Here is a 26,774-nt window from a genome sequence, read left to right on the forward strand (position 1 = left end):
TTATTGTTCAAACAGCAATGTTTAGTTGTACAACACATAAAGTCTAGCAACATTTACACAACCAATTTGAGTGTCTGTTGGCTTGTTTTCAATTGGGAAAATTAACCATAATATTACCCAAAGGTTGGCTGGGACTGGTAACATTTAAGAAATGGGTCGTTCTTGCATCCCCTAGGCTTGGGCCTCTTGCTCCATCAGGACTTTGTTGTAGATGAATGGCCCACAAGTCACCAGCCTTTGAAAAAGTAGTGTCCAGGTGGATGGCGGGGTGGGTGGCGGGGGGGATCCCATAAAGACACAGTATGTGGGGCAGTGGCAGCCAACATTCGCAAACATTCATGCATCTGATGGGGGGCTTTGCCCTCCACTGGATATTTTCCACTAGCCTACAGTGACCAACTGTGGCCAGGCTAATTCATTACTCACATTAACAGGGTGGAGGTGGGGGTAGGATTAGTCAGGGTAGGTGGGAAGAGATCCCTCTTATTGCTAAGTGGGCAGAAGGGTGCTTAATTTCTTCCTAGAGTTCACACCCCATGGGGATCTGGAGTTTTTATCTGTGTTTAGTTGTTTTTTGAATATTGAGGACAAGAAAGTCAATTCCAGAAATGTCTCTTCAGGAAAACCACTCTTTCTAAGTGGCTGCATTATGGGGAGGAGAGGGTGTTAAACTGCACTCTGGGCCAGCCACAAGTGGTGATTTTTTTTAAGTGACTTTGCTCCCTTGCTCCCCAACATCTGTAGTGACCCATCATTATAAATAAGCTTTAAGCAATGTAGGAGACACCCTTGTCCCACACTGGGGCTCACACAGCTGACATCAACAAATCTGACAAGCAGAAAAGTTGCTTTCTTGACCCTTGAAGGAAGCCAAGAGTAGCTCATGCAGATGAATGGACAGGGAGCAATGCCTTTCCCCTTGGAGATGGTTACAAGTAGCTGGTATGGGTTTGCAAGGGCAGAAGGAGCTCCTGATGAGTTCTTTCACCCTACGGATGGGCCGGGGCCGGCTGACACAGACGATGGAGGAGGGCAGTGCTGGCGAGAACTCCATTCCACTGGGAGGAGGGGGGTGGTTTGGAAAAATGGAGGAAGCAACTGTCCTAAAGAGGCAGCTGGCCCCTCCAACCTGCTGAGAGCTGAGGGGGGCTGGAATAGCACAGCTCTAAAAAGGGCATGGCCCTGCAGCAATAACAGCTGGGAGGGATGGAGGGAGAAGCAGCGCTTGAAATGGCCTTCATTCAGCAGTGGGGCAGGGGGTGGCTGGCACAGGTGGAAGGACAGTGCCCAGGAGGCCTTCTCCCTGCAGGAGGGGGTTGAGAACGGTTGAGGGTGTGGAGACCAGCAGCTGGCAGCAGACACATAAAACAGCTTCTCCAGGGAGGCTGACATCAAGGTTTAAGGGTGCCAAGCATCATTCTCTACTCTACCTTTCCACTGCCCACCACCCCTGCCAGACCTCCCTGCTAGTCCTAGGTGATTGGTCCCACGTCTGCATACACGACTGCCCACTGTATACACCAGGGATCCCTCTTCTGCTGAAATGTAGCAACCTCTGGGCTTTCACCCTGCTGCTGTTCTATCCTGACAAGTGCTTACTGAGGAAGAACTTTGTGCGTGAGGGAGAATGTATATCGGATTGGTAAAGAGCCTCCAAGAAAGACTGAGACCATAGGTTTTTGGGTCACTGGTTTTGGGGTCACCCACCTCTTTCTTCTGGTCCACCAACTCTTGGTCTGAAGTCTATGTGTTTTCCTAGCACCTGAGTGATAAGAGACTATAAATGCTGGGATATGTAGTGGACCAGTAATACATGGCAGGCTGGGCCAGGAGATGGAACAGGAGGTTGTAGGAGGTTTTTGTAAACTGTAGCAGTTGGTGTTTTCCCTTACCTAAGGCTAAATTATTTCCCTAGCCCCAAATTTCAGCCACCTTACAGACTAAAGGAGAAAGAATAACTTGTTTATAAAACCAACGGGGGAAATATGTGCATTAATAAATACAGGGCAGAAGGGAATGGCAAGAAGAGGCTGACTGTATGATTGTGGGTATCATTAAGAATGTCTACAAGAGTCAGGAGGGAGAGTCAGGGAAAAGCAGAGAAAGACTGACAGACAGACACATGCACAGTGAAAGCAAAGAGAAGTCCAGAGGGGGTCAAGCACATATGAGAAGCAAGCAGTAGAGAAGCCAGATTGTTCAGGAGAAAGAATCCCAACAGAGAAAAGTGAGGTGTTGTCTAAAATGTGCCTCTGAAGCCAAATCACTGAGAAAGGCAAAGATTGTGTATTGCTCTTGATACTTCTTTAGACTTCATTCTTCTAGAACTTAATGGCTAAAGAAAGGTGGTCTCACTTGAGCAGCATGTGTGCTCCTGGAACCAGATACTGGGAACTGAGTAACTCATTCTGTTTCCTCCTTTGCCTGGGCCCACACTGGTCCACCATGGAAACTTTCTTTCTCGCTCCCTATCTGTGGGTCTAATTTCTTTCGTAATCCCAATTCGTACTGTCATGTGTTTTGGCTGTGATTTTATTTTAAGGTGGCCTGAAGTCCTGTTTGAAAGTAGCCTGGGCATAAATCCTAAGTATAGAAATGTAGCTAAAGTGGATTAGACTCAAAGCAAGTGAAAGAAGTCAGAGAGGGGGCAGGAATGCAGGAATGAGGGAAGGGGGGAGAAGGAGCAGAGGTGAGTGAGGCGAGGCGTCTGCAGAAAAGCAGCAGTCGGCAACCAGGACAGACGGTGACAGGTGGTGGGTTTTGGACAGTGGTGACAACACACACACTGAAGTGTGGAGCTCTCTTCTCCACTTCTGGGCACTAATTCTTTCCGCAGGAGCCCAGCTCCGGCCTACTCTGCTCTCCCTTGACCTTTCCTCTCTCCCAGGGAAGTCCTAGTCTTACTCTGGGAGGCCACCCCCCATCCCACCCCTCGACCAGGTCCAAGCTCCAAAGCTGCCCTCAGAGTCTCTGCAGTCCCCGTTTGTGGGCAGTTCAGAGATAAGAAAGAGTTACCTGTGGCTCACCTGCTCCCCATCATTTTTCAATGAAACCTCCCCTAGACCTCTTGAGTGAGGCACATGGCTTTGTTCTGGGACACAAGGAAAGGAGACACATAATGGACAGCCATGGAGGAACCAAACTTACAAGGGACTTTCCAGGGAGGGCAGTGAAAATACCTCACCCCTGCGCAGGTACATACATACACACACACACGCATGCATGCGTGCGTACACACATACAAACTCTCTCCCTCTCGCACACACATGCATACACACACGCACTGTAGACAAACTCCATAAATAGCAGACAGGCCTGTGGGACAGAGTAGAGAGATAGAAGGTGGTGGTATTGGGATGTGTGTGTGGAAAAGTGGGTATGTGTGATGATACAGAGAAAGGATCATCAGGGGTTACTGTCGTGGCTTTCCTCTGTGTCCACGCTCACCGGAGGGAGGCCTCCATTGTCATTGAGCCTCTTGGCCCTGTAGGTCTCATAGTGGATGTTGTGTGTCACTTCCTTGAGGTCCTGGAGGTGAGTCCTGAGGGCAAAGGGTGAGAAGAGAGAGCAATATGATTAGAAGTAGAAGGAGGAAGAGGCTGACTCACATCTGAGCATAAAACAGCACTCCCATGCCCTGGACTCAACAACTGGGACCCATGCCAGACAGCCAAGAATACTTCATCAGCCCCCTTTTGCTTCATGATGGAACCTGGAGAACTCTGTCAGAGAAACCTGGAGGTGGAGGAAGTAGATCTGAACAGAGGGCCTCCAGACCCTAAATAAATAAACCTGCCATCTGAAGGAAGGGGTGCATCTCACCTGATGACAAAGTCTCGAAGCAAGGCAAACTCACAGTGGTTGAGGTTTTCCACTGCGAACAAAACAAAACAGAACAGCTGGTCATTTCACTAATGTAGCAACACCCAGCAACACCCAACACCAATGTGCACTTCTGTTCAGATCATGGAGGCAATGAGGAGAGAGCCACAGGTTATTTATTGTAAGCCTTCCAGAGGTTTGCTCATCTTGGCACTTCTGTGCATGGCACAATATTATTCTAGACTCTGAAATAATAGCTAATAGGGACGACTGTATTTCCCATTTTATAGGAAAGAAAACTAATAATACACAGGGAGTCTAAAAACTGTCCCAAAGCCTAAGACACAATTCCTATTCTTGAGGAGTTTATAATCTTTTTTTTTTTTTTAAAGATTCTATTTATTTATTCATGATAGTCACACAGAGAGAGAGAGACAGAGAGGCAGAGACACAGGCAGAGGGAGAAGCAGGCCCCATGCAGGGAGCCCGACGTGGGATTCGATCCCGGGTCTCCAGGATCGCGCCCTGGGCCAAAGGCAGGCGCCAAACCGCTGCGCCACCCAGGGATCCCGAGGAGTTTATAATCTGATTGGGAGATAGTAACACACAAAAATGTGACAATCGAGCCATCTCAAAAAGATCATGCCCTACGTGATTAAATTCAATACAGATTGAGTACCTACTATCTGCAAATCACTTGCCAAGCGTTGTGGGAGCAGAAGGGGATTAAGACATGAACACTGTAGTCCCACAATCTAATGGACAGGACAGATATACTCATAAATGATTCCAATTCAAGGCAGATGAGAAAATGCCATTAAAAAAAATCTCAACACAGGGTCATAGGCAAATGAGAAACAATGTCATACAACAGGATGGACTTGGTTTGGGAATTGAAATCAATTCAGCTGTGGGACTGAAATCTGGTTCTGAAATCCCCGTTTCAACCACTAACAAGTCATGGGATCTTGGGCAAGACCTTTCACCCGTCTGAGACCCAAGGCTGTTAGGGGCTAATGTTCTGAGGACAGCCACGCCGACCCTGATTCCCTGCGGAGGGTTATCATTTTGAAAGAGATCACTGAAGCAAATCTCTGAAACCTTTTCAGCATCATCATTGACCTTCTCAAGGTCACACCTCTCCATAACAGAATGGAAAAATACGGCCACATCTGAACCACCCTCCAGCGGTTTGTCAGATTACATCCCCTTTTGCATAAGAAACTTTTCTCTAGTTTTTCCCATGTTTTCTCCCCTCCTTTGACATAGGAGTCAGTGCCTGCCAGTCAGGGGCCTTTCACTGCTTCCTGCCTCTGAGACTCATCTTCTCAGACTGTAAGGTCCTGACAGCAGGATCTGCCTGGCATTTGTTCTGTATCTGACGTGCCAGGACAGTGCCCTGAATTATAGATGCTTAGTAAGTAAGCATAATCGACCAGCAGCAGCCAGTTCTTCAAGAAGATGCACTGAATTACCTTCGATGATTCCCCAGGGAGTTTTTCTGCCAAGGACCCGCTTGCCATTCACTTGGTACTCCTTGTCGCTTCCCACCACGGCGAAAGGCATGCTCTCCTGCTGACAAACCACACACAGGTGCCCATCAGCCCCCTACCATCTGGATCCCCAAGGACAGGATGATGAACAAACGGTCCTGGGCCTCTAGCCTTGAACTGCACACTTCTGATGCTCATTCAGTGATCCCACTGATGTCAAGGCCAAGGCTCTTGTCTCTTAAAAAGGAGTCTGACATCCTGGGTCCAGCCCTGATCGCACCCCTGCCTGGCTGCTTAACCTCAGTAAGTCAGCATTCCTTCAACAGGGAAACACTTCGTACTTTCTACACATTTGGTTTGATTTGGAACAACTCTGTGAGCTAGCTGGGATAGAAAGAGTGCTCTTCAGTGATACTCACCCAGGTGACAGCCAAATAACAGATGCTTTACGTTCCTCCCATTAAACCTACAGGCAGAGACCCACATCCACTGACCTCTCAGAGCTCGGAGGACACCTTTTGATGTACAGAGGCACCTCTGCTCCCCCAGATGGGTTGTATGTTCACCAAGAGCCAGCTGTTTGTTTCCAAATCTATCTGCCTGACATGTACTCATTATTGAATAAATTATTATTTAAGCTGAGGATGTATGACCATACACAATTGTTTCTCTGAAAATCAAGTTGAGTGTTTCAGAAAGACTTGAGAAAACTGAGTTGTTCTTGCCTTAAGACCAGACTTATCCTCAAAGAGGAGGCCTTGTCTCTATATGAAAAGAATGCTTAATGAATGTGATGTATGTGTTTTAACTTAATAATTTAGTGAAATATTTCCTTAAAAACATTGAAGGTTTGTATGCCTCATTTTTTTAAACATCATCAGTGCAATGGATTTTTTTTCAATTAACTGACCAACTACCTGTCTCAAATACATCAAATAAGGGGCTTCTGATAGATTATCCACAGAGGAGGAGACCCCAAGACCAAAAGAAGTAAATGATTTGTCCCAGGTTGCAGTGGTCACTAGTGGGTCCAGGCTGGAACTCAGGATCCTGATGTAAAACCCTAGAATTGTAGAAGTTGGGAATCACACGAAGCCTTAAGATTCCCCAGAGACACCCCAGGGACAGCTGAGAAGACAGTGTCACTGAGCCAGAGCAGCTCTGTTTTCATGTTTTATATATAAGAGTTCTGTCTGACGTTTAATTTTTTTAAAGGGTTCCTCAGGGCACCGGGGGGCGGGGGGCAGAGAAAGCCTATAAGCCACTCACCTAGCCTGATCTCTGCACTTTATAGAGGGGAAACTGAAGCAGAGCTCTGACTAGAGCATAGACACCTTGGACCCCAGCCCGATGCTCTTCCTGCCCACCCCCTTCCATCAACCATACCCTGGTTTTTCCAGGCCCTGTGGGGGAAGAAGAGGCTTTTGAGTGGTCTGGGGATGGCCTTGGCTTTCTGGGTGCAGGGTCACAGTCCTGACCAGGGTCCTACTCCTCATGCTCTCCCATGTCACTTCTGGTCTGGGTCAGGCAAGGGGTGGGCAGAGAGTTCAAAAGGGAAATAGCAGGTGGCAAGACGGAAGGAATGCATGATCCATATCCCACTGCTCCCAAGGGGGGCCTTTGTGCGATAGATAAACAGAGCCCCAGCACCCACCCGGATTTTGTCATTCTCCGTCTTGTCCTCCAAATCCTCATCAAATTCCTTCTGGGGGTAGAACTCAATGCCATTTACTTCAAGCTCCTTTCGAACCTAGGGGCAAGGAAGAGAAGCAAGGTAGACAAGCGTCAGGATAATGGATGGATGGGTGGTGCTGAAGTCAGAGGGAGGAATGCAGCCTTTGAGAACCCAATCATCTCTGAACTCCGAGGCTCTGACCAGCAGGATGATCCTAATAAATGTAAGTCCTGGTCACTACTACAGCACTGCCTGAGACGAGGAATTGTTTGGCGCTGCAGCTTGCTCATCTCAGGGTCCAGAAGATTAGAATTTAGACCAGCAGCACAGCTGAGTTTGGATTCCATATAGTTCAGTGCTCATGCTGCTATGTATAGTATTCCTGTGTGCAAGGAAAAGAGGTGAGGCTCCCAACCCCAAGCCCATCAGTCTGGCCTCTCTCAAAGCTCGACCTAAGTCTCACCTCCTCCAGGAAGCCATCCAGAAACTCCCCAGTGGTCTACCTGATTGTAAGTTTCTGGAAGGCAGCAAATGTCTTTATACTTCACTCACATGCCCCCACTTCTATCCCCAGGCATTCAGCACAGGGTGGAGCTTATAGCAAACACTAATAAAAACTAGTGGGCAAGTGATTTATTAGTCTAGCCCAGCAAGCAAGCTAACATCAAGGAGCGCCTTTCTCACGTGCATGGTGATTTATGTATTCAGTGGTCTCCACCAGTAGGTTTGGAGGGTGAGAAGAAGGCAGCCTGAGGCTGCTAACCTCTCTTCACCTTTGGTCCAGACACCACCAGCAGCCTCTTTAGTGGTTAAGTAGGAGCTGGGTGGGAAAGGGAGGAATGTAATAATCCAGGATAGGACATGGCTTGAACCAGCGGAGGGGAAGGGAAGGGAGGGGACAGGAAAAGGAGGAGGGGCCTTCTCACCCTTTGCTTGAATTCAGACTTTTCCTCCAGGGTCATGGTGTCAGCCTTAGCAATGACAGGGATGATGTTCACAACTTTGCTGAGGTGCTTCATGAACTCCAGATCGAGAGGTCGCAAGCTGGGGCCCAGAGAAGGTGGGGTGTCAGAGCCACCTTGCCCTCCCCCCAACTCAGCCACTGCCACCACTTCCAGGGCCACACTTAGGACAGGAGAACAGGGCAGAGGAGGCTGGCTGAGGCCAAGAGGCTGCTCCCTCTCCTCTCCGACACTCTCCGCCTTCAGAACAGGCTCTGATTCTCTGCCCCGATTCAGAACCACCATCTCCCCTTCCCTCCAGATCCTGTCTCTCCTGCAGCCCTGATCTAACTGCTCCTTCAGGATAGCGTTCCTAACATGGTGATCTTTTTCTCCTGGGAAAAACTGTGGACTGTTGTCTCTGCCTTTATGCCCCTTTATGTCCTCTGTCATGGTTACTCATGTATCTTATTCTCCCGATGGCACAGCACTTTTTTTTAAAAGTCATCTCCATGTCCAATGTGGGGCTTGAACTCACGACCCCCTGGTCAAGAGTCACATGGTCCATGGACTGAGCTAGCCAGATGCCCCAGGACAGCGCTTTTTGATGGGCCTTCTCCAAACCCACACTTAGTCCTGGAGGGGCCTAGCTAGGGGACTTGGCCAGCTCCCCCAAGGCTCTGGGACCCCAATCTGGCTCTAGTTCACAGTCCGAGTGATTTGTTAAGTCAGGCTATCTGCTGACTTGCTCTGACCTTGGGTCCACATTCTAGGGAGGAATACAGCTAATATTTTTATTGAGTTCCTGGACCCCACCCTTGAATACTTGCTGAGTATCTGGTTCCTCCAAAATCAGGGGCCATCCTTTCAAGGACTGAACTCTGGTCCAACAGTTAGGCTTAGCAGTAAGTTATGGAAGGTTGCCTGCTTGCCCACCTGGATCTCCTATCCCATGCTGGCACTCCCTATCATGCAGCCCCGTTGCCACTCACAACTGGACTTCCCAGCACACCCTGCTTATTGCCAGGCTTCATCTCCAGACATGCTGCGCTGCCCAACCCCCACCCCAGCAGTGCAAAGCAGCTATCTCCTGAATAGACGAGGAACCCTCTGTGCTCACATATCGACTCCTCTCTGCTGGCACAGTTGTGCTAGAACACCAGCAAGCAGCATGGGGGCTGGTGCTGTTCAGCTTTACTCTCCTGGTAAGAGAGTCAGACTTTTTTGGAGAAGGTCTGGGGGATCACAGGGCCCTGACCACATCGGGGCCCATCTGGGGCCCCAGCTGAATCCAGGGATTGGTTATCCACCACAGAATGGACACAGAGGACACAAACCAGAGGGAGGTGCAGCCATGGGGGGTGGGACTGGTACATACGAGTGTCCCGTGGGGGAGATGAAGTAGAGGCAGCAGTGGACACGAGTGTCAGGGATGCGTTTCTTCCTGGCAATGTTGACCTCCTCCTTCAGGAACTTCTCATACTGTTCATTGATGTACTTCTCAATGGGCTCCCAGCTGCGGGGTGGGAAGCAAGCAGATGGATGTCCTAGAGAGAAAGGCCTGTTGACCATTCTCCCTCAGGCCCCCATAGGTGGCTTTCCTTGTTAGCAAGGCCAGAACTCCCATGGGGACCTAGTCCTCTGGGCCAGATGAACCTGTGGAACCCTGCCCCATTCCAGAAAGCAGCACATTCTTTCCCCACCTCCATTCCTTATTAGCTAGGATGCTCTGAGGAAGTCTTTGCTCCTCTCTGAGGACTTTAAAATGGCAGTACCAAGGGGTGCCTAGAGGGATTCCCGTAAGGGTTACAAAGAACAGATGTACAGTTCTTAACATAGTAATGGCATAGAGAAAGCATTCAACGTGGCAACAACTCATTATCATGACTGTTGTCGATGCCATCATCACCTTTCTCCTTCAAGGAGTGTGCACATAACCAGAGGGGAGGACAACCAATCACTTTTCTAAGATTGTTCTAAGTTGTGTTGTTTGGCAGCCCTGCCTCTGTGCGGCAGACCCCAGCTCCCTCACACAGGAACATCCTGTGTTGCATCCCTATCTGGGAGCAAACCTCTGCCTGGAACTTTCCATCTACATCCTTGGAGGGATGCTGACTGGCTCTTTGCTCTGTGAATTCCCAGAGGCTCTCTCCTCGTGGCATTCCCCTCCATTCTCTCTTCATCCAGGCTTATGACACTGCCCACAGGCCACGCTCGGCCACAGCCTTCAGGTCAGCCGGGATTCATGCCACAGCTCCCCTCGTTCTGTCCACCCTGCGCTGCTGCCACCTCCAGGCACTCCCACAGCCAAAATTCTCTCTGTACCAGCCCTCTTCCCTGGCCTCCCTACAAGGCCTCCATCTCTCATCTTTTAGTTCGAGCCTTTCCACTTAAACCCTCAGCATGAAGGGCACAGATGGTTCTCAACATGAATGAATCTGCACCGTGTTCAGCGTCTTCACGGCCGAAATCTCACAGGCAGACATATACCAGTTTTCATTGTTGATCTGGTCTCCGAAGCCCGGGGTATCGATGACGGTCAGCTTCATTTTGACTCCACCTTCCTCTATCACTGTGGGGGATGAGGGGGTGAACAGAAAAGACACGGGGAGGTCACTCGTCCAGGTGAGGCCGGCTACCCTGCTGCCTACCAGCCAGGGAGCCCCAGGCTCCTTCCTTCCTCAGGACCAGTTATTGGAAACGTGGAGTTTGGGGCCTTCCCACCTCAGCATCTCTGTTCATGCTGTTCCCCACACCTGGTGTGCCTTCCCTGCTTCTTTCTGCCTGAGTCCTGCCCTTGCTCTATCACCCAGCTCAAGCCCTGTTTCTAACCCCCTCCCTCTCTCTTCTAGACCAAGGCGTTGCTCTACACAGTTTAGGCCCCCATTCTCCTTGATCTTGAGATCACTTTTCATTTGTCTCATTCCCCAGGAGCCCATCTCTCCTTCTCTCTCTTTTTAAAGATTTTTACTTATTTACTCATGAGAGACACGGAGAGAGAGGCAGGAACACAGGCAGAGGGAGAAGCAGGCTCCCTGTGGGGAGCCTGATATGAGACTTGATCCCAGGACCACTGAGCCACCCAGGTGCCCCCACCTCTCCCTTTCCGGCAGAGAGCCTTCTGAGCAGTGGCCACAGGGGTCCCTGCCCGGTCCTCACCGTGCCCAATAGCCTTGATCTCAACAGTCTTGGGAATCTTCTCCTCCCGGTTCCAGCTGGAGGCCTTGCGGCTCACCTGGGATTTGAAGAGTGTGTTGACCAGCGTTGACTTGCCCAGTCCACTCTGACCTGCCGCAAGACAGGAGGAGGATGACACGGTGGGGAAGACCCGTGTCCACCTCCTGGGCCTGCCATCTCTCCCACATGCTTACAGAATTCTAGAACCTGGATCCAGGCCACACCCCCACCTCACCACTCATGGGTGCTGAGGACTGAGTGGGAAAGCAGGCAGGTGGTCATGGTTCCCTGGTCCAGGGAGGGGCTTGGGGAAACGTCAGCTGGGTTCCATGTTCTCTGCATTTGTCTAGTGTAGCAATTTTTTCTTTTGTTTCTGCTGGACTTAAGCTTTGAATCTTTATTTTTTTAATATATCTATGTATTCACAAGAGACAGAGAGAGGCAGACACAGGCAGAGGGAGGAGCAGGCCCCCTGTGGGGAGCCTGATGTGGAACTCGATCTCAGGACTCCAGGATCACAACCTGAGCCAAAGGCAGACTCTCAACCACTGAGCCACCCAGGCACCCTGCTTTGAGTCTTTAATAATGCTAAATCTAATGACAGAATTACTTTGCCCTCCGATACTGCATACCTCCTTTCACATCTGGGAGCCAAATTTGCCTTTGAATCCCACAGCCCTGGGAATCCCAGAGCAGAGCTCTCTTGATCTCCAGCTGAAGTGGTCCTAGAGAGATTAACCACTACTGAACAGAAAATATACACAAGGTCACATAAATTCAAGACCAGGGACTTGAACCCAAGGAACCCCCTGGCTCAGTATCCACTCTTTATTCTAATGTAGCAGTTAGTACCTTATGCAGATAAATCCACTGAGAGAGGAGGAGACAGCCAAGTAGGCAGGGGCCAGTCCCTCACCTCCACTTCCCTCACGAGGGCTCCCTTTGCACTTGCCTTTTTTTTTGTACCACACTGTATTTTTATTTATTTTTTTAAGATTTTATTTATTTAATCATGAAAGGCACAGAGAGAGAGAGAGGCAGAGGCACAAGCAGAGGGAGAAGCAGGCTCCATGCAGGGAGCCCAACGTGGGACTCAATCCGGGATCTCCAGGATCACACCCTGGGCTGAAGGTGACGCTAAACCACTGAGCCACCAGGGTTGCCTTATTTTGTATTTTATTTTATTTTATTTTATTTTATTTTATTATTTTATTTTATTTTATTTTATTTTTTTAATTTATTTAAGTAGGCTCCATGCCCAACATGGGGCTTGAACTCAGGACCTGGAGATCAAGAGTTGCATGGTCTACCAACTGAGCCAGCCAGGTGCCCCATTTTGACCTGCTTTACACAGGTCTACAGAATCTACAGATTTCATTCCAAGGAGGAGTTCTACAACTAAAAGGTGTTTGAAAGCCACCAGTCCCTAACTCCATGCACTCGCCCCTCCCATCCTCTTTCCACCATCTCTCTGAGCCGCCACAATGGTGAGCATGAACGTCCTGGCAGATGCTCTCAAGAGCATTAACAATGCTGAAAAGAGAGGCAAACGCCAGGTTCTTATTAGGCCATGCTCCAAAGTCATCGTCCGATTTCTCACTGTGATGATGAAGCATGGTTACATTGGTGAATTTGAAATCATCAATGATCACAGAGCTGGGAAAATTATTGTGAACCTCATAGGCAGGTTAAACAAGTATAGAGCAATCAGCCCCAGATTTGATGTACAACTGAAAGATCTAGAAAAATGGCAAAATAACCTGCTCCCATCACGCCAGTTTGGTTTCACTGTACTGACCACCTCAGCGGGCCTTATGGACCACAAAGAAGCAAGGCAAAAACACACAGGAGGGAAAATCCTGGGATTCTTTTTCTAGGGATGTAATTCATACATGCAAATAAAATGCCTCAATGACTGCTTCTCCCTCTGCCTATGTCTCTGCGTCTCTCTCTGTGACTATCATAAATAAATAAATTTTAATTAATTTTCTAAAAAAAAGGGATCCCTGGGTGGCGCAGCAGTTTAGCGCCTGCCTTTGGCCCAGGGCGCGATCCTGGAGACCCGGGATCGAATCCCACGTCGGGCTCCCGGTGCATGGAGCCTGCTTCTCCCTCTGCCTATGTCTCTGCCTCTCTTTCTCTCTCTCTGTGACTATCATAAATAAAAAAAATTTTTAAAAATTTTTAATAAAATGCCTCAATGGAAAAAAAAGAAAGAAAGAAAACCACCAGTCCAGGGGTGCCTGGGTGGCTCAGTTGTTTGTTTAGACATCAACCTTCAGCTAAGCTCACCATTCCTGGGATCGAGCCCTGCATTGGGTTCCCTGCTTAGTGGAGAGTCTACTTCTGCCCCTGCCCTTCCCTTCCACTCATGCTCTCTCTCTGGCTCACTCTCTCAAATAAATAAATAAATAAATAAATAAATAAATAAATAAATAAATATATTTTTTAAATATTGAAAAGAAAGAAAGAAAGAAAGAAAGAAAAGAAAAGAAAAGAAAAGAAAAGAAAAGAAATCACCAGTCCAAACAGTGCCTCTCAAATTTTTACAGCCACAAGATCACACAAGCAGGCCCTACGATTCCTCAATGGCACCAGCATCACCCAGACCCTTGTAGGAAATGCAAGCTCCCAGGCCCCGCCTCAGCCCTATGAGTCAGAATCTGCACTTTCACAGGACTTGCAGATGAATCACATGCACAGTAAAGTCAGAAGTGCCAGTCTAGAATGTTCCTGTGGTATATTAGGAAAAGGACCCAGCTGAAGGCAGAATGTGGTACAAAAGTCTAAGGTTCCAAACCCAACTGTGCTGTTTCCCTGAACACCTTGGACAAGCCATGTTTGCTACTCTAGTTTCTTTACTGACAACATGGCAGCAAGGGAGGGAACTGGATGAGACCAGGGAGAGCCAGTAAGGTGCATTTCTCATGCCAACTGATCTATCAGTAGTAGTCACCTAGACCAATAGGTTAAAAAGGCCACCAGTGGGCTCAGTTCTGAGTGTGAGCCATGACCGATCAGCAACATCTGTCCCCATGGCCCTGCTGGGGAGAGAAGTAGCCCAGGTGCCTTATACTTGCCATTCCTTATCTGGATATTTTCTAAGGTCCTTTGCTCACTAAGCACTCTTGAGTGCCAAGCGCTGTGCTAGAATTGGAGGTGGAGAGGTAAATAAGACATCCTATTTACTCTCAAGAAGCCATTTAGTGTGAGGAAGAACAAACACAAGCAGGTAGAGTTACATACAATATGTTGCCAACCACAGGGTATCACAGCAGCAAACTGAAGGGAACATAATCCAGCTCTCTCTGGAATCAAGGAGGACTTCTAGGAAGGCTCAAGAGGCAGGAAAGAGCACACAGAGTCCAGAAGAACTGTTCCTTACCACCGAGGGGTAATGCTACGTGGTTAGTGGTGAGAGGTGAGTGGAGAGATAGCACCAGGCCAGGCTCGGGGTTAAGCCCTTAAACCTATTGAAGGATCGTAAGTGGGATGGATGACCTGATGAGTTCTGCAGGTTGGAAAAATTATTCAGTGGCTGGTAAACAATGGTTTGAAGCAGAAAGAAGATGGAGGACCAGGAGGATCAATGCCACTCAAAGTGTGGCCCAGGGCCATCCATGGTCCATGAACCGTTTGCTACCCGTTCCTAAGAAATTTGCACCAGGGAGTACATTGACCATAACACTAAATACACTGTTTAGTTCAGCTGATGTTTTTATAGCAAGACTTTCTAGATGATTTAAATGCCAGCCAGCTCCTTCTCTTTGAGCAGCACTGAGTCAGGTGGCTATGGCAATCCAGGTGGGGGACCTAGCTCAGCTGAGAGTGGTCACAGTAGAGATGGAAAGAAGGGGATAGATTTAAGAGAGATTTACAAGGGAAAACGGACAGGTCTTGATGGTTGATTGGATCAAGGGATAAGGAAGAAAGAAAGATGACACCCAGGTCTCCGTTTCAGCAACTGAGTGAATATCTCAGTAATATCAGGCAAAGGTCCCTTCCTTTCCTTTGACCTGGTGACACTACTTAGTGACAGATCCATGTCCTGCAAATTCTCTTTAAGCTTTAAAGCATACAGAAGATCAGATGTAAGACCAGCCTCCATCTGATACTGATGGGGAAGAACACTGATGATTTCTCTACGCCACACACCTGGAACCTGGCTGAGCACAGCTAAGAGACTGCATGTGTCCACTCACTGGGGATGGGGCCAGGCTGACACACCTGGAACCTGGCTGAGCACAGCTAAGAGGCTGTGTGTGTCCACCCACTGGGGATGGGGCCAGACTGACCATCCACCCAAAGCTCCCACCCCTGGAGCAGCTCTTCTTAAAGGGAAAAGAGTCAGGCTTTTGTGAACCACATAGCAAAATCTTTCCTTTTGGAAAGAGCTCATCCTAGGGAAATCAGGGCTGAGACCCATCCTAGGAAAAGAAACAGGATCCTCAGGGCTGCCTGCCACCATGGCCTCCAGGGACCCCATGGCCTTCCATACCGACCACCATGATGTTGAAGTCGAAACCAGTCTTCATGGTCTTCTTGCGCATCTGCTCAATGATGGTGTCGATGCCAATGTAGCCCAGCAGGTTTGAGTTGATGCTGACGGGTTTCATGGGCACTGCCGGCTTAGGCCTGGGCTCAGGCACCAGCTCTGACATGGCTGCGTCCGTCCTGGCCTCTGGGAGCCCTGCAAAGCCAAGGTGGGGAGGTGGGCTGGAGGGAAAACTGGAGTCACATGGAAGCCACCATGTTATGCTCTTGACACAGAATCACAGAGAGTTGGGACTGGAAGGGACCTCAGGTGTCATCCAGTATGGGTCCCTCATTTTACCGATGGAAAGATTGAGGCCTGGAGGTGGGAGGGCTTCCGCAAGACACAGAGCAAGTCAGATGCCAGATCAGGATCAGGGCCCAGCTTCTCCAGCTGCTGGAGCACTTTCTGGTGCACTTGCTGCTCCAAAGCATGTCTGTGTGTCTAATCCAGGGACTTCTCCACATTGGCCCTGTTGACATTTGGGTCTGGATAATTACTGGGGGAGGGGGTGTCCTGTGCACTATAGGATGTTCAGTAGCACTCCTGACCTCTACTAGAGGCCAGTTGTGACAACCGAAAATACCTCTAGACCATGCCAAATGTCCCCTGGAGGCAGTATAATGCTAGTGGAGAACCACTGGTCTAAGAGTTATCAGGGGTTAATCTAACCTGAGTCCTGCCTCCTCAAATACAGGGCTAAGACCTTTAGGATACTGGACCTAACATCTATTGACTGTCACTGACCTCAATTTCTTTGTCTTTTAGAGCTATCCCCTCACACGGCGGGAGCCTCAACTCCTGCCCCAAGCCTCAGTGTCCCCTCTGTTCCATGAGCACCACTGCAAAGTAGGAGTGTCTATGCCCTGAGGATCCCTAGACACCATCCTAGCCATAGTTCTAAATCTGTAGGAGGAATAAGTCTCTCCTTTTGACCAGTGGGAAGGGGATGAGACGCAGCCAGGTTGGGGCAGCCACTTGTCAAAGATGACATAGTGTGTTCTTGGGATGGTGGGTGGCAAAAGAAAGGGGAGGCTGAGGACAGAGCCCTTTCTAGTAGGGAAAGGCCAACATCCGTCTGGGTCTAGCAGATCACAGGTATGTTCACATACAAGAGAAATTCCTCATGGGGCCAAGGTCCCCCAGAGCAGGTTTCAATGTAGAAGAGCAACTCTTTTTTTCCCATCCATAAAATGAGTGTATGTGAAGTAGAAGGGGCATGGCCCTGCTACTTGCCAGATGTGTGGGGTTGGGCAAATCATCTCCCTCCTACAAGCCTGCTTCTTCATAAACTGGAGAGGATCACGATCAAGGCTGTGGTAAGCATTACATGAGCTATGAACGCCTAGAAACACCCAGCATACCCCTCACACTTCCAGGCCCTCTTGCCCTGTGCCCATTTCAAGCTCACCAGCTCATCAGGAGGGGAAATAAAGTGGGCCGTGTGAAAGCAAGGCTAATCACACAGCATAGTTATTGGACCCCATGCTCTCTTGAGCACCCCTTCCAGCGCTGCCATTCTGGAATTCTGTGGTTCCTGCAGAGTCTCAGGCTCACAGGGAGAACTGATGGAGCAGCAGATGGGCAAGAGGGGGAGGGGACAGGAGTGCCTCCCTCCCCCACCCCCAGACTCAGCCAGGAGTCTGTTCTTGTCCCCCCCACCACCTGGTCCTGCCACCAGTCCTGGCAAGACTCTCCCAATGGGAAACTGTTCTTTCCTTGTCACTCCCAGGCACAGCCAAATCTGACAAAGCCTCGGGACCTCCCCAGGGCCTGGCGTGGCTCCCTCCTGCTTCCCAGGAAGCTGTTGCCAGCCAGGCGGCTCCAGGCGGCAGCAAGATTGGCTCAGCCCTGGAGCAGCTGACACTCACAGCCTGACCTGCTCCTCCACTCTCTGCACGTGGCTCCCAGGCCCCACTCAGCACACCTGCACTGGGGGCCGTGCCCCATTTTCCTTGCCCAGCTGCTGCCACAGCTGGGGCTGGCCCAGGCCACTTCCCTCATGCCTCTGCAGCCAAGCTCACCTGTTCTCACTAATCTGTGTTGTGAGATAGATCCATGGTGGGGGGGTGTCTTATCCTATCTTACAGACTTGGAAAGTGAATCTTATTTTCGGGAGATTTTGTTGGTATCCTTGTAAAGTGTGTGCCCTCACTATGGCCTGCTCAGCTCTAGCCTGTCAATGGCAGCCTCCGAAAAGAACATTCCCAAAAAACAGACCCTGGTTGCGAGAAGGGGGCTGCCTACCAGATTCCCTGGGTAACTTTTAGGACCGGCAAGAACCTACTAGCACCCATGCCCACACTGCATGGAGCACCTGCTGGCAAGTTACTGCTCCCAGCCATATGCCAATTACATGCCAGCCACATGCTAACAACCACCACTCATCAGCCACAAGTACTGCAAATGTGCAGAGGGTCACTATGTCACAACTTCGGCTGGACAACTCTTGCCCACCCCACCCCTGGACACCTACTCCTTCTTCACCATTCAACTCAAGGACTACCTCTAGAAAAACCTCCGTTTCCCTACTTGATATGAGTGCCCCTCTTCTGTGCTTCCTGGGCCCCCCGAGTACCTTGTACTCATCATGTTCATTCCTTCACTCCATTCCTTCCAGGATATTTCATATGCTGCCAAATGGGAGCCTACTCCAGCCAACCCTAGACTTAACACCAAAGATACTTCTGGACCCAAACAAAGTCCTTGCCCCCAAGGGTCCACTGTGTGAAGATCCCTGGCAAGTTCACAGTACCCAGGGCACAGGACAACGCTACTCTGGAGTGGAATTCTGTAGCTCCATCCCCTGCCCAGACAGCGTCCCTCGTCCTACCATGCCACCCCTAGATGGGCAGCTGGCCCAGGATTAACTCCCAGCTGGAAGACCCTTGTAAGCCTCAGTTTTCTCCTAAAGAAAATGGGCACAGTACCTACCTTGCTGGGTTGCCGTGAAGGTTATCCAAAAGAATGGACATAAAACCACCTGGCACTGACCATATGCCCACCCTTCTTCAGGGAAGGGGCCACGTCTCATTGATCTCTAGCAGAACACAGGCACTCAGCAATGAATGGATGGATGGATGAATGGATGGATGCCTCGCAGGGAGGCAGATGTCACTTTAGAACCACCACCTTTTTCTCCTTCACAGGCTGCTCCCTTTTCAGAGCAGCTGACCCCCAGCCAGCAAATGGCTCCTGTGTAGGCCACAGTCAAGAGAGTAGACTCTGTTAAGAGACACCTTCTCCTGCCCCTGCAACAGGGAATGAGAGGGGGTCCCCCAAGGGTGGAAAGAGCTAAAGATGAAGGTCACAGCAGAATATAGTTCAAGTGCCATCCTTCCTAGATGGTCCTTGGGGTCCTCCCAAGCTCCTAGCTCTCCCAGGGTTTCTGGAAAGGAGGGGGAATCTGTCAGCAGCACCCCCTGCCAGGGGCCACCTGCCCCATCAATGCTCCAGGGAGAAGCACTGTCCACCTGACTCAGCTCTGGCTGAGTCCCCCACAGAAACAGCACCCTCCTCCCCATGCCAAGCAAGGACCCTGATGCTTTCTTTTACAGGCAAATAAATGGCTTTGTCTTTGTCTGGCCCAGGGACCCCACCCCTTTTGGGAAGGTGGCATCAGGGGGAGGGGATATTTCCAGAAAAGCACCTGCCTCCTTGGTCCAGTGGGGGGTGGGGGCGAGAGGGGTGTCTTCCTCCCTTCCAGAGCTGGAGATCTTCCCCTGCTTTCAGCCCTAGCAGCCTTCAAGACCCCACCCCCCACCGGCAGAGGCAATTCCAGACCACCGCAGCTCCAGCAACCCCCCCCCCCCGCCCCCTCTCAGAAAACAGAATCACAGAAGATACCTTGGTCCTTTCCCGTTCACAGATGCAAAGGCCCTGGGACACCCCTTCCCCCATCCCAGTTCTCTGGAGGCCAGTGAGTTCCCTTGGAGACCACCAGCTGGTGCCTGTCTCTGGGAGCGCCTGTGTGTGGGGGAAGGGGCCTATGTGTCAGCGCACAGGTCTCTCATCTGGCTGTAGGTGGCCCTGATACCTGTGCGTGGTGTGCATGTGTGTGCGTGTCTTGGTGTGCTCTGGCGTGGGGCTTTCTGTGCGCATCTGGGTCCCTGCTTGTACGTCCGTGGGCCTCCGGAACTCCCCGCGATCCCGTGCGTGCATTTCTCGGGGCATGTACACCTTGGGGTGTGTGCGTGTGTCCGTGCGTGTCACCGCGCGTGGGCTTCTCGGCGCGGCAACCCTCCCTCTGCTACCACCTCCAGCCGGGCTTTTCGGGGCCGCAGCCTCCTCCCAGCGGGCGCCCGTGGCCCGACCAGCCGCCCTACCTTTGGACATGAATCCTCCTTTGTCTCCGTTCCTCCGGGGAGATGCTCAGGGCGCGGGGCTGCACGGCTGAGCGGGGCGCGGGCTCCCCCTGGGCAGAGCGGCCCCTGCAGCCGGGCCTCGCCCCTCCGCGCTCTCCGCCCACCCGCCCGGCCCGCGGCCCGGCCGCGCCGCCCCTGCGCCCCGCGCCGCCGCGCCCGCCCGGGACCTCGCCTCGGCTCGCTCGGCGCCGCTGCCCCTGCCCGTGCGCACAGATGCCGCCGCCGCCGCCGCTGCCACCGGCACCACGTGACCCGCGCGCCTGCCGGCCCCGCCGAGAGCCCCTCCCCCTCCCACGGCGCCCGCGCCCGCACCCGCTCTCCGCCCGCCCGCACGCGGGAGCGGGAACCGGGTCCCGGCTGCAGGCGGCCCGGGAGGCGCGCGGGGGCGCTGTGCCTGCAGCTCGGGAATGCCGGGCCGGGGGAGGTGCCCGCACCCCAGTCTCCATCCCGCTCCCGGCCTCTTACCCTCCAGGCTGGGTCGGGGCCGGGGCGCCGGGGACCCGTGGCAGCAGCGAGCGGCGGTGCGCGCGCGAGTCACGCGGTGGCGGGGATGTTGCGCGGGCCCGGCGCGCTTCTGCCCAGGCGCGGGCGTACGCGGAGCCCGGAGTCAGGGGCCCCGGTTCTGGGCCCCGCTTCTGGATGATGAGCTCTATGACCTTGAGCTGGTCAGGAATTTGCCCCAGCCTCGATTTACCCATCAGACAAAACGTTCGTGCATTCAGTCAACATTAATGGGCTTTGCCAGGCCCAGGGGGCAGGGGAATGAGGATGACCACTGTAGGCCTGATGGGGGGGACAGCTGGACTGTCCTAATGCAGGAGGCTGGGGTGTGCATAGGGTACTCAGCCACAGCTGAGAAAAATGCAGATAGAAATACAGAGCTAGAGGCTGGAGAAAATCAAAGCCTTGAAAGCCAGGCCAAGGAGCTGGACTTTGAGGGATGTCGGTGGTGAGTCACTAATGGCCATTAGCAGAAAGTGTCACCATCAAGTATGTGAGTCCCTGCAGCAGCTGCATGGAGGACAGAGAGCCCCCCCCCCCTCCGGAGAGGGGGCAGGGACTGTGGCATGCAGGGGCAGAGGGTGGGAGAGGAGGAAACAGACAGCCAAGTACTGAGAAGGTAGATCAACAAAGTTGAAAATAGGTCGGGATGAAAGAGAGCAAAAGATGGGGAAAAGGAAGAAACCCAGGTTTCTTGTGGCCATGCCTACAAGCCGAGAGAGCACCATCAAAGAGGGCAGAGCCCTTTCAGGAAGGAAAGAGTAGAGGGGTCCAGCAGGCCACTGACTGTCCTCATCTGCATTTCAGGAGAGCAGGCAGGGCTGAGGATGGAGGGAGAGCTGAGTTTCCAGAAGGAGGAGTAAAGACCAGAGTCTGAGTGAGCTCCCCCAGACTGAGTGTTCAGGGTACCATGAGAAGGGCCTGGCCACCCAAAGACCAGGTGAGAGCATTGATTGGACAGACGGTATGCTTTCCAAGCATCTGCCGGCTCCAGAATCTGAGCCTTTGCAACGTTGGGAAGGAGACTGCCCAAAGCCAAATTCCAAGGTCTGGATTTGCATTAGCTTGCTGCCACCAACCAGCTATGTGACTTTAGGCATGCCACATCCCCTTAGAGACCAAAGGAACTTCTAACCCTTATATTGACCTATTTGTAGGTCAGTCTTCTGTGTCAGTCTTCCATACATACAACTCTCCAACTCACTTTTCAGGACTAAAGGGCTGGGGGTAGGGAACTAAGGAAGAGCAAGTTAGGCACCTTTCAAGCAATAGATACTTTCCTGGAAGGCTGAATGTGCATCATTTAGAAGGTCTCAGGTGAGGTCACTACACCTATCTAGAGGGCACTGTAGTGATGGCTGTTGGACAAATCACCACTTATTGATGGGCCCGTCTGTTTCATGCAGGTGGTTTGCTCTTTAAACCTAGACTCACCTGTAGATCACCTGATTACCCCAGCTCTTCAGGGATCAAAGAACCACCCAGGGAGGATGCTAAAGGAAGGACTCAGCATAATTGCTCCTCCACAAGTCACCCCTGTAAACCTTCCTTCTGGTGACTTCCCTCAACCTCACCTCTGGCTGGCAGGTTGGGACCCAGCTCAGGGTGGATCCCCTGTGTTCTGCCCCTGGGTCTCATTCCCCACCTCCCCACCTGGCACATTCAACTCTGACCTTACAGTCCTATCTCCTTTTCCTAACCTATTTATCTCCAGGCCAATACACGCCAACCCCCCATCCCCCACAGCAGCCCAGTACATCCCCAGCCAAGCTCTTCACATTTACCTTTGCTTTCTCTGGCTAGGTTCAGCATGACAGGCTTTATGGACCGGTCTGTGGCAGCATCTGCAGTAGCATGGTCCAGGGCTGGGTTTGTGCTTCTGCTTGGCATCAGCGGGTAGGTGGCTGATACAGTCAGGTTAATGACTCTGTCCAGCATGGTCTCCCCCATCACTGTGCCCAGCTTGCTTGTGTCCGAAGCAAAAGAGTCTGCCGTTATGTCCAGCCTGGCTGTATTTGCTCTAGCCAAAGCCATGGCTGTGTCTGTCCTGGCTGTGTCCAGCTTGGCTGGGGCTGGTACCACCAAATCCATGGCCATACCCCCTGTGGTTGTATCTGACTTGGCTGCACCTGCCGTAGCTATGACTTTAACCAGCTTGTCTGGGTCTACCAAGTCCATGACCATGCCCAGCTTGGCTGGACCTGCTGCAGCAAGGTCCACGGCCATGCCGGGCTTGGGATCCAGAGCAGGGAATTCTGTGCTTGTATCCAGTCTGGATGTGCTTGGGGTAGCCGGATTGATAGTCAAGTCAGGTCTGTTGGTGACCACTGTGGTTAAACGTCTGGCTGTGCCTAACCTGGTTGTGTCCAGAGTAGCCAAATCCATGGCCATTGCGGGACCCATGGTAGAGGTGCCCCTTTGGAGATGCAGCCGGGGTCTTGGGATACCCCTAGCCCGGGGCTTGCCTCTTCCTGGAGAAGCTCTGGTAGTCACATGGGCAGTCACTGGGACAGGATGCTTCTGACCTACTGAGCCTGGCCCTGCGGGGCCTGGTGATTTCTGGGCTAACCGGGATTGAAATGGTAGGGACAGGTAGGAACTCACCAGTGGCTTCTCCACTATGGGCATCCTGCTGGGTTTGGCCAGACCTGGGTTCCCTGGGCCCTCAGAGTGGACTCTGCCCCCTGACACTAAGGTCGTAGAGCCTAGTCGTGAGCCTGGGGTGGGCAGCCTCCCTCCCCCATGGGTGGCAGCCTCCCTGCCCACGGTGGGCGGTTCTTCCCAATGAGAAGGCAGAGGACCCAGGGGCCATGCCTGGCTGTTCTGACGGAGTGTTAAGGAGATGGAGCTGAGCTTCCGGGGCACCGTCTCCTGCGGAGGCACACTCCGGGCCCTGGCTCCCAGGCCTGGTCGGCTGGAAGCCTGTGGGATATGGCTTTGAGTAAAGGTATCCAGAGAGATGGTTTTCCTGAGGACAGGGATGAGGGGAGACATGCCTCCGGAGAGCTTTGAGGGGCGGGCAGGGCGCCCCAGCAGGTGGCTGTGGGAAAGGGAGGTGCCAGGGCTGGGGGCTCCATGCTGCTGCATCTCAAAGTTGTGATCCATCCAGGTCTTCCGTCTTCCCCTGAGGCAATGAACAGAGAGAAGGGGCCAAGCAGGGGTGAGGCGCTCAGCTTACATTTCTTTGATTCCTAGTTAATAAAGAGCATGAAAACTTCTTTGCTAAGTAGCAAATTCATTTTTAGTTGTCAGTGTTTGCCAGGGTCTTATAAAATAAGACATTATTTTAAAATGCAAAATGGGGATCCCTGGGTGGCGCAGCGGTTTGGCGCCTGCCTTTGGCCCAGGGCGCGATCCTGGAGACCCAGGATCGAATCCCACATCGGGCTCCCGGTGCATGGAGCCTGCTTCTCCCTCTGCCTGTGTCTCTGCCCCTCTCTCTCTCTGTAACTATCATAAATAAATAAAAATTAAAAAAAAAATTAAAAAAAATAAAATAAAAAAATAAATAAATAAAATGCAAAATGTTTAAATCCTATGAAACGTTAGGGAGTAATTGTTGAAAGCATGATTTATCATTTTAATATTACACAGGCACTAAGGTATGAGATAGTTTTAAAAATTGTTCACTTTATAATTGAAATGGAAAACATTGCTACATATATATACATAAAGCTTAATTTCTAAATACAATTTTTTTAACAATGAGAAAATATATTACAAGAAATATATTTGCGGGACACCTAGATATTTCAGTGGTTAAGCATCTGCTTTTGGCTCATGGTTTGATCCCGGAGTCCCAGGATCAAGTCTCACATCAGGCTCCTCGAAGGGAGCCTGCTTCTCCCTCTCCCTACGTCTCTGCCTCTCTCTGTGTGTCTCTCATAAATAAATAAATAAAAATTTAAAAATATGTATATATGTGTATATATATATAAAAGAAAACTTGTAATGTATCAGATAGAAAATTATGGGACCTTCAGTGGCTTGAGTTTTTTACTAGTTATCAAAAATACAAATCCCTAGAAGTCAGGGGCGCCTGGCTGGCTCAGTCTGTAGAGCATGCAACTCTTGATTTCAGGATTGTGAGTTTGAGCCCCACATTAAGGATGAAGCCTACTTAAAAAAAAAAAAAAAGGGACTGTCAGGTCTGAGAGGGTCTGTTCTGAGACCCTGCAGGAGGGCAGCTGTTATCGGAAGCCTGTCTGCCTCTGTCTTTTCCAGGAGGGGCCAGCAGGCTCTGGGTTTCCACCCAAAGTACCCAAAATAGGAGTTCAGGCATCCAGGAGGGAGGTTGAGGGATGACCAGTTTGGCTTGGGAACAGGGTCTGCCTCTGTGGCTTCTGCCCAGAATCAGGAAAGAGCCTCAGGCTGGCTTGCTGCTGAAGCCAGAATTAGCTAGAGCCAAAGAGGGGCCCTAGTGAAATAATAGGTGCGTGCAGGAGGAAGCTTGTAAAGTGAACAAGCCACAGTCCCCGCCCCTGGGGAACCTGCCATCCCCAGCAATGCCAGGCAGTGAAGCAGGCAGGATGAAGCCGGAGGTGGGTGTTGGAGGAAGCCTTAGCTCAGGGTTTGGCCTCCGAGGAGGAAGACTGGACCAGAGGCTGCCTGAAGGTTAGGGTGTGGCATCTTCCTGAAAATGGACCGTGGGATTCCTATGCTGTATGGGAAAGGGGGAGACAGCGCGGCCTAAGGCCACAGGTGCAGCAAGGCCCAGGCCAGGCCACAGCGATGCTTGGTCCTGGAAGATGACCCGGTCAGATATGTGTGGGGATAGCCACTGCCATGCAGTGTGACAGAGGGGTCAGAGGAGGTCAGAAGTGGAGACAAGGAGAGAGGCAGGGACACTGCTGAAACTCTGCAGCTGGGTATGGAGCGAGAGAAGGCTGTCAGCACAGGGGTAAAAGAGAGCACCTGGAGGTGGGGAAAGGTGGGGGCCAAGGACTCTGGCTGGCGGTCTGTGTCAACAAGCCACTCTCCGAGGTGGGCTCTGAGGCCCCCACATGGCCAGCTGGTACACACTCTGGACTCGATATGATTTACCATTTTTTCCCATGTCACCAGGTCCCCAGCCCTTCACTGAGCCTGTACTCCCATCACGTAGCCCTTGGTCCTATCCCACCCTCTCCCTCCTCCACACACACACACACACACACGCATAAATACCCACCTACCTTGATCAAAGGACAAGATAAATCCAGTGCTCCTCAGCCTGAGAAGCCCTCCTCTGTGCCCAGATGGCCACTGTGACCAGCTCAGGGGCCTCTTCCCTCTGATCCCCTCACAGGCCTCCACTCAGCCTCCAGGCCGTAGTTCCCAGGCCGAGGGCCCAGCCCTCTCCCGACCTGTCCCAGCAGCTACATCCCCAGCTGGGCTGGGCTCTGGGGCAGGGAGGGGCTGGCTTCACAGCAGTGGGCGTCAGTGAATGGCTGCTCTGAGCGTCTGGAATCCTGAAGGGCCAGAGAAGGCTCCTAATGGCCAGGCTGGGCTGCCCTGGACTCAAGGCCACCTGGGGGAGGGGCAGTGCCCTGCTGCGTGCCCTCCCCAAATCTACTCTGTCTCCTACAGACTCTGACCCCTGAGAGTCTCTCCAGTAAAGATTAAGGAGACTCCAAATGCAGCCACGCTCTGGTGGTCCCGGCAGCATCCTCACTTCTGACTTCCCTCTGCATTACCCCCACACCCTGTGTAGTTCGGTGACTCTCAAGCCACCTTGCCCACCCAGCTGAGTTCTTTTCCGGGGCAAGCTGGAGTTTCTGGAAACTAAAGCAGGGGCTGTCTGCTTCCACACCTATTCCATGAGCCCCTCCTGCTTACTCCAGCTGTACCCTGAGGATGAGCCAGCCCTGGGCTTAGGAGACCCACCCTGTGGGCTGAGTGCCCTCTTCTGCCTTTGTCATCGCAATCGTAGTAATAGTGATCATTCTAATCATAGATGCCATTTACTGAACACTTACTATATGCCAGACACTGTGGCGGGGCTGGGAAGGAGCTGGCGGCCTGCTCAGGAGGATGAGTACGTAAACAGGTTCTTACGGTTGGTCGTACAGCAGGGACAGCACAGGGCACCTGCGAGCAGCACCCCCACCCCCCCACGCCAGGAACTAGGCTAAGCATCCTCCAGGCATCTCTGGTAATCTTTGCCTTGTCGCCTCCGTTTCGCTGATGAGCTCACTGCAGCCCACAGTGCTGTGCTGTCCCGCCGATTTTCCCCGGGGATTTCTGTCCTTAGTGAGTGAGCTTCCGGAGCCACGCTGGCCAATAGAA

General features: G+C 51.7%; 1 protein-coding gene and 1 pseudogene across 7 annotated transcripts; one reads left to right on the top strand and one right to left on the bottom strand.

Annotated features, from left to right (window-relative positions):
- On the bottom strand, positions 1-26,771 carry SEPTIN3 (septin 3). 7 transcript variants are annotated; one of them, XM_077914298.1, is made up of 13 exons: positions 26,465-26,764; positions 25,682-25,957; positions 22,292-23,631; positions 15,607-15,798; positions 11,091-11,219; positions 10,422-10,503; positions 9,310-9,447; positions 7,917-8,034; positions 6,970-7,065; positions 5,298-5,397; positions 3,823-3,874; positions 3,448-3,541; positions 1-1,303 (listed from the first exon to the last, which is right to left on the bottom strand). In XM_077914298.1, exons 3-13 carry the CDS (start codon positions 23,610-23,612, stop codon positions 1,238-1,240), a joined length of 2,388 nt encoding a protein of 795 aa, XP_077770424.1. In that variant the 5' UTR covers positions 23,613-23,631; positions 25,682-25,957; positions 26,465-26,764; the 3' UTR covers positions 1-1,237. The 7 variants fall into 7 exon arrangements, 6 of the variants coding, with proteins under 6 accessions (XP_077770424.1, XP_077770425.1, XP_077770423.1 ...); XM_077914299.1 differs by lacking the exon at positions 25,682-25,957 and having other exon boundaries at positions 5,298-5,394; positions 26,465-26,765; XM_077914297.1 differs by lacking the exon at positions 25,682-25,957.
- On the top strand, positions 12,570-13,016 carry LOC144323616 (small ribosomal subunit protein uS8 pseudogene; annotated as a pseudogene).
- Positions 26,772-26,774: the final 3 nt, after the last annotated feature.

This window comes from Canis aureus, chromosome 11, assembly GCF_053574225.1.
Source record: "Canis aureus isolate CA01 chromosome 11, VMU_Caureus_v.1.0, whole genome shotgun sequence".
NCBI lineage: Eukaryota > Metazoa > Chordata > Mammalia > Carnivora > Canidae > Canis > Canis aureus.

Excerpts from the sequence above, each read along its gene's own strand:
- SEPTIN3 (XM_077914297.1), bottom strand. The coding sequence starts at position 23,612 with ATGGATCACAACTTTGAGATGCAGCAGCATGGAGCCCCCAGCCCTGGC. Across the intron at positions 15,799-22,291 it reads CCTAGCCAGAGAAAGCAAAG|GGCTCCCAGAGGCCAGGACG; the intron begins GTAAATGTGAAG and ends TTGGCTTTGCAG. Across the intron at positions 3,542-3,822 it reads CTTCGAGACTTTGTCATCAG|GACTCACCTCCAGGACCTCA; the intron begins GTGAGATGCACC and ends CTTTGCCCTCAG.